Consider the following 7,500-nt stretch of genomic DNA (forward strand, 5'->3'; position numbering starts at 1 on the left):
TAACCTGTGCAAGACATGCGACTACACAACTGATCTTACCATATCCCAGACGACGTGTACAATGTGCGATGATGTCAGCGCCTACTCATCTGTTACCAACATGTGCCAATGTTAATATATTCATCGTTTATTTATTTCAGTTCTGCTCTTCTTGTTGTATTGTTGTCTCCTCGCTTACTTCATAATGCAATTACATTGATAATTTTTTCTTTTGATTTGTCAGTGTTACTAGTTTAATTAATTCATAATTTAATGATTTACAGTCATCTCATCTTCTCAAACATTAAAATTAAGAGCGACGTTCAAGATTTATCTCTAAATTTTTAAAAATTCTCCGTAAGTCAATCTTCTCCGTCATTATTGAGAAAATGTCTAAATGAAAGAAGTATCTACTGTAGCACAGAAACACAAGTTAGATAGCAACACTAACGAGGTAACAAACATTTCCTCAGTATGTCCGCAATATTGTTTGAATTGTGTGATGTCAAGTGATGGTACGTCGTCCATCTGCAATGCTGGAGCCTGCACCACTGGATACGTACAAATGGACGATGCACGAAAAAGTTGTTCAAGTTAGTTGTCGTGATGTGGCCGTCTGCAAGTTGTTTGCGTGGGCGTCGGTTGAATTTCATTACATAAAATTACATAACATGGGGTTTACGAATTTCTTAACGTGGGGGTTATGAATTTCTTAACGAACGTGATAGGTAACTTAATTTTTTTCCACTTTCAGGCTGTCCGTCAAATTGTATGGTGTGCACTTATAATGGCCAAGCAACGACTTGCCTGCCGACTGGTTGTGTGTTGGGGTCATTTTATTCGGGCTCTGGCACTTGCACCAGTAAGCAAAACTTTCTTGCAATTAGATTCGTTGCAATTATTTACCACTTGCTGGTTTAAAGTATTATCATTTAGTATTTCTCTTCTCAATTAAATTGTTATGAAATTACTGACAAATGATGTCACTGTTGTCAATTGAAACGATCTTCAAAGTTGGTGCTGATGTTAATTTTATAGCAATATTAATAACCGTCACGATAAAAGTTATCATAATCAGTTACCGAACTAACATTGGTGGCAGTAACGGTAGTAATTTTATAGTGCTTCTTTTAATAACGTTAATGGTGATAGCAGTATCAATGATAGTCGTGGGTGGGGTGGTGGGGGCAGTGGTGATAGCGTTGTTGTGTTTTTCCCCTCTAGGTGATATTACTCAGAAGATGATGCAATTTTTGTTAGCAATAATGTCTGGTTTCTAACAAATATCGTTCTAATCATACAGCTAATCTTTTTAGTAGAGTTACAACACTCTCGGTGGTAGTTCTGTTAGCAAAGTAATGAGCAAGGCTGGTAGTAGAGCACAATGTTGGTTGCTACAAGTAACGCTGTATAACACTCCATGGCCCACAACATTTCTGTTTCTATTATCGGATTGAAAATCCTAACGAATAAAAAACTAAAAAAATCTTCAATAATAAATAAAAACACCACGAGCTAACGAAGTGATTTGTGTGGGCTATATAAGAAACCGCGATAACTATTCTGATAGATATTCGGGCTGCTGATGAGTCCTCGGTAGGGACGAAACACGTATCCAGCCTTTCCAAACGAATACTATTTTTTTCTTCTCCCGCTCACTGCTCTTCCTGGTTCGGTGTTCTCATACATCAGCGCAACTGCAACACTATACATACACTAACCCTTGTTCCATCAATCCAAATAATCCAGACCCTGACATCAACTAACTTCTTGCATATCTACACTTGAATCATGGCCTACAAAATAACCTACAGCTCAACGAATCTAAAACAGAACTTATCAAAATGGACCCTCTCATAATTGAAGACTTTCTGTATGCTATTGACACCATTTTCATCAATTTACAAACTTTATTCCCAGTAGACATTTTTGGTTGGGTCTTTCTAGACGTGTGTAGACTTTAGTCTATATGTTTGACTTTCATTTAAAATTTCAGACTGCCAAAAATATTTTCAGAGTATATTACGACGACGCCATAACAATTACTATTACCGTCATGGATTCCATCGTTAAAAAAAATCTTCCCATTCGCTTCTACAATAAGTCAAAACTTGAAGCATCACCACGTTCCGACACAGATGAGTAACCTAATTAAATCAATCTACAGAAATTACACAATTCTTGACATACTAACGCCATTCATTATGTTGATGCGTGGAGTGCTTCAGATGACCCTTGCACGCTCTAAAATTCAATCTTTGCTTCAATCTGTTAATGGAAATAGTGAAGAAAAAAGAGTATCAACAATGCGGCTATCTTTGCGACCAACAGCTGATCTAAATTCAAATGCATGGCTCCAGTTTGCTTTGCTGACAACACCGCAACCATTGCTAATAGATCTCAAGATCGCCATAGTTACAATGATGTCATCGAAATTCTTGAGCCGACAGTTTGAAATGAAACAATTTTTGTCAAATGTAAACACTTTATATTAGATAAGTATAGATAGAAACAACCTTAAAACTGACTTTTAAAAAGCGATTTTCAAAATTTTTTTCGTATTCTTTTCTAATTAACAAGCGCGGTTGACTTTATTTGTATAATATTTTATTTTATATGTTTTTATTTTCGTTCTACATATTTTATTTTTAGATTTTGATTTTTAATAAAAGAGTTTCCATTATTATTAATATTGTTATTGTTATTATTGTTATTTTATTTATAATTTTTCAGATTGTCCAACTAACTGCAACTACTGCAATTCCTCGAGCTCATGCTACAGCCAGCAGTGTGACGTGGGCTACGGCATCAACTTGAAAGTTGAGAAGAGGACCTGCATAAGTAAGATCTGCATTACAAACCTACCTTAATCATCATTCACAACAAATTACTCGCATCCCTACGTTAACATCGGGGTCGGTAAACTGGCCCAGTCGGTAGAAGTGCCACTTCTCGCGCTGATATTACGCAATGGCCTGGTTCGTATACTGCTTGTCCGAAACTCACTGGCTATCATAGGCTTGTGCGTATGATGCGATGCTTGCGCGAGCCTGCTTTATGTGTATGTGCCTCGTCTGGTGTTGGTAATGTAAACTTTGTGTTACAAAAGTGAAATTTAAAGTGTAGCAGTTACGTGTATGCAGTTCTGTGTTTGAAAAAGCTGCATAATAATAAAAAATATAAACATCACTCATCTATTGCTATCAGTACCTCAGTTAATTTATTATTGCGTGAAATCTCTTATTTGAGTATTCAGTTGGAAAGCGTTTTTTTTGAAGAACTGTAACAAAAATGTGAAACGCTGACAGGTTGCGGGACGGCTTGCACGGTGTGTGACATCAATCAGGATACTGACGCTGCCACTTGTAGGAAGTGCAACCCGGCTGGCTACACCCTAAACACTGACACCAATAGTTGTGATGGTATGTTTGCTGGCGTGTGTGCGTGTGTGTGTGTTTCTATTGCTTATATGTTTTATGTATACGGCCAATGATTATCTCGAAAACAACATTGAGTATTTATCGACATCAATCATCAGCATTATTAAACAAAAATGAATCACGTTAAACAGAGATCGTCTACATAGAGCATAAATGAACCACACTAAGCATAAATGAACAACATCAAATGTTCATTCAGCTTGTTCAGACCACTGTCTCGCGTGTACTTATTCATCGACTGCTGCCGTAAAAAACACCTGCACCAAATGTGACAGTGGATACATTGTGCAGAATTCTGCTTGCATCGGTTCGTTTCTTTCTCTCTCTCTCTCTCCCTCTTTCTCTCTCTCTTTTTCTCTTTCTTTCTCTCTCTCTCTTTTTCTCTCGTCATCATTTTCCCTTTCTAAAATATGCCATGTTTTGGTTTTCTTCAATGATTTTTTGATTTGGTTCGGAAATTTTCATGTTATGTGTTTACTCTCATGTTTTATAAATTATGATTATGTAAAGAAGTAATCGAATAATTGTAGGATTGAAGTTTAAACGTTAGAATTGAATAGAATTGGATTGAATGTAGAGATGTGTGTTGGATTTGTTGCGCAGCTTGCCCGCCCAACTGCCTGGAGTGCACGTATTCGACAACCTCCTCGAAAACCACGTGTCTCGTCGGCAGGTGCATGGATAAGTATGTGTTAGTGACAGCCGATGGAACCTGCCAGGGTCAGTCCTCCGTGCTTCTGTTCACTTTCATTTTATACTTCGCATAGATATGCATTAATAATTTGGTTTGTTAATAACTGAGCAGTTTCTAACACATCATAAACATGACCGACATGTTCTGCAGCTTGTGGGTCAAATTGCCTTTCGTGCTCGAGCAACGGAGCCAACCTCTGTGACACGGGCAAGTGCATATCCGGCTTCACTCTGGCAAGTGACAAGACCTGCCAAAGTTGGTTTCAGTCTAATTATCTAATTAACTTCAGACTGCTTGAATAACTTTGACGAAATTGTGTAGGTCATGGTGTCCTTTTGTTGTGACGGTTTCATTTCAGATGCAGCGTAAAAGTTATAAGAGCGTATGGATAGGAAGAATGATTTTGAATGAGTGTACATCAGATTATCGTCATACATGGACTGCGTGCCTAGGAGGATGTTTGCTATAAGAACCTAGATTTTATAGAAAATTTGAACTCATGTTAACGAACAATCAGGTTGTACATCAAATTGTGTGAAGTGTGAAACGGCGGGACCAGGCAACTGTGACTCTGGCTCGTGTGCCTCTGGGTACGCTCTCTCTAATGGAGTGTGTTCTGGTGGGTTGTTTAATTTCTTTTTCTAACGTAAACAAAATTATTTATTTGCATTTTCAGCATAAACGAAACGTAGATATTTAGAAAATTCGTAGAGCATACACTTTTTTCATTGTTTGTGTTTTGTGTACAATTATTTATAAAAAAAATCATTGCGTTTTCGACATTACTCAACTAATAGCAACCAAACAAACAACCAAATAAACAACCAAACAAACAACCAAACAAACAAACAAACTAACAAACAAACAAACAACCAAACTAACAAACAAACAACCAAACTAACAAACAAACAAACAAACAAACAAACAACCAAATAACAGCATGCGACCCGAATTGTTCTGGCGGCTGCGCGAGCAATGGACCGGGCAAATGTGACAGCACGTGTGCCAAGTACTTCGTCCTCGCTCCAACCTACAACTGCATCAGTACGATCTTCTTTATGTTCATTCCTTACCGATAATTATTTCTTTCTTGCCTATTCATATAAATCAAAAAATTTGCTCCAGCAAATCTGCAGGCATGATGGTTATGCCTGTGGATATTAAACACATTGTTTGTTCAAGTGTGTTTTATTTTATCTCATTTATTCAAAATCAAATGACTACCTTAACATTAAAAACAACAAAAATCATGGGAGACAAAAACAGACAGTATTTTTAATGTATAGGCAGTGTGGATCACATATTATAAGTACAATATAAAATTCATATTTTCTTAGCCGAACTACAACTAACCAATAAACACGAACCTGACAATAACATTAAACCGACATTCATGTTATTTGAAATCCGTTTTTATGCAAATACTCGCAGTTTATAACGGTACATAGTGTAGTTTATAAGGCAGTAAAATTTCGATGATCATTGAGACATTGTGATGGGTGGTTACAACTTGAAACTAACATTAAAGATTGCCCCTCGAACTGTGAGGTGTGCACATACAACAACACGGGGAAAGCAGCTACTTGCACAACTTGCCTCATCAACTATGGACTCAGACTTGATGGAACATGCCTTGGTCAGTCTTCATTCTGCCAAAAATTACCAGTAACATTTAAATAAATTTTAAACAAAATGAGTTTCAAACAATTCTCGCGATTCAAAAACGTATTTCGACGTGTTACCTGCCTATGTATATTCGTAGCATGTGCATGGCGTGTGAAGACGGGATCTCTTCATTCGGACCCGATCAATGCATCCCAAAATAGGTGCACACTATTTCACAGTCCCCATTTAACATGAACAAAAAATCGAGTTGGTGAAGGACCGTTTGGGGATGTGGTCATCTGAAGTTTGAAGAAAATTGTTTCAAAATGATTTTTTCAGGTAATTTAATTTCACTTTTAATTAAGTAGTCAAGTCTAATGATAATTTTGACAGTGCTGACAAACTAATGATCACAATGTAATGTTGAATGTAAACAAGTAGCTGACAATTTTAATTTTTTTCTATCATGTTAATGATTTCCGAAACGCCAAACAAACTGGCAAAACACAGCGTGCCAACCAAACTGTGCACAATGTCGTCAGAGTGCCACAGATGGATCGATGGTATGTAGTACGTGTTCCAGCGGTTACCAGTACAACACAGGAACTTGTGGATCCTGTTCGTTGAATTGTTTGACGTGCGTAGCTGCTGGTGCAGTCACTGTATGCACCGCCTGCCAGACCGGATCAGTTATGAATATGACCAGTCAACTCTGCATCCGTATGCATTGATAGATAGTTTATAAATCATTTTATTTCATTATCTGGTGTTTGTTGAAATTTGGTAAACGGCATTTTTACTGTGTTCTTGTTTCACGAAGTGTTTTGTTGTATTATTTGTTGCTGATCACAATTATAATTGTACATAATTTTGTTTGATCTTCACTACTACGCCATGCCCAGCCTGTCCAGACAAGTGTTCAAGTTGCTCAATTAGTGGTGCAACAACAGTTTGCAATCCATTCGGGTGTCCCAAGGGGTACGCTGTTGCTGCCGATGGAACATGCCAAGGTTTGGTTACTTTTGAACATTGTAATTGCTCTGTTGATAGTCCAAGTTTTCAAACAGTTGAATGTTTATATTGAGCAGTCCAAGTTTACAAACAATTGAACGTTCGTATCGAGCAGCTTGCAGCAAGTTGACATTCACGAATTGTGTCCAGTGTTCTGATGTGAGCGGCAGCGGTACAGGCAAGTCCACCTGCCAGGATTGTGCGGCTGGTTATGGTCTCCAGGAGGGTAACAGTGGCTGTCAATGTAGGTTGAAAACTGCATGTTCACCTACATGTTCTACTTATATGTCCATTGTCCACCTACGCGATGTTCATCCGTTTTTTTCTAACAATGTTGTTTTTTAATGCTTAATACTTCATGTTACATTTTCTCCATTTAACCATCATTTGCGTCGTTTTGTTTTGATTCATATCAACAAATATCAATACAACTAAGTTATGACAACATTATTGTGAGTGTTAACTGTTCAACAGTTTTTAAACATGCTCAACAGTTAACTATCCAATATTTTGTCGACTTAGCAGGTTCATTATATGCAACGTGGTTGTTGAATTAAATTATTAACGATGAAAATTATTGTCGAGTTGTTGAATGATTGAAGCCTGCTCCTCGCTAACGAAATGTGGCAAGTGCATTGACCTGGCCACAGGATGCACCAAGTGCGCAAGTGGGTTGACTCCAGATGTTGATGGCAGTTCATGTGGAAGTATGTACACCCTCACCTCTTTATTCCATACTTTATGTGCTCACCCTTTATATTTTGAAACAGT

The 7,500-nt window shown here is 37.6% G+C and overlaps 2 protein-coding genes across 2 annotated transcripts in view; both read left to right on the plus strand.

Moving 5' to 3' along the window:
• Positions 1 to 376: 376 nt before the first annotated feature.
• On the plus strand, positions 377 to 5,192 carry HELRODRAFT_158747 (hypothetical protein; the record flags this gene model as incomplete). Its single annotated transcript, XM_009010739.1, has 9 exons — positions 377 to 572; positions 734 to 841; positions 2,713 to 2,820; positions 3,288 to 3,401; positions 3,619 to 3,726; positions 4,023 to 4,139; positions 4,264 to 4,368; positions 4,631 to 4,732; positions 5,053 to 5,192. 9 exons carry the CDS (start codon positions 377 to 379, stop codon positions 5,190 to 5,192), a joined length of 1,098 nt encoding a protein of 365 aa, XP_009008987.1.
• Positions 5,193 to 5,608: 416 nt separating this feature from the next.
• HELRODRAFT_187818 (hypothetical protein) overlaps positions 5,609 to 7,500 on the plus strand; it is a gene marked incomplete at its 5' end in the record, with an annotated part of 4,233 nt that continues 2,341 nt past the window's right edge. Inside the window, 5 exons of the mRNA XM_009010740.1 lie at positions 5,609 to 5,749; positions 6,261 to 6,438; positions 6,621 to 6,728; positions 6,845 to 6,973; positions 7,332 to 7,500. The exon at positions 7,332 to 7,500 is cut by the window's right edge and continues 166 nt beyond it. Coding sequence (XP_009008988.1) covers positions 5,609 to 5,749; positions 6,261 to 6,438; positions 6,621 to 6,728; positions 6,845 to 6,973; positions 7,332 to 7,500 — 725 coding nt within the window. The remainder of the gene's footprint in view (positions 5,750 to 6,260; positions 6,439 to 6,620; positions 6,729 to 6,844; positions 6,974 to 7,331) is intronic.

Source organism: Helobdella robusta (genome assembly GCF_000326865.2).
Source record: "Helobdella robusta unplaced genomic scaffold HELROscaffold_1, whole genome shotgun sequence".
Taxonomy (NCBI): Eukaryota; Metazoa; Annelida; class Clitellata; order Rhynchobdellida; family Glossiphoniidae; genus Helobdella; species Helobdella robusta.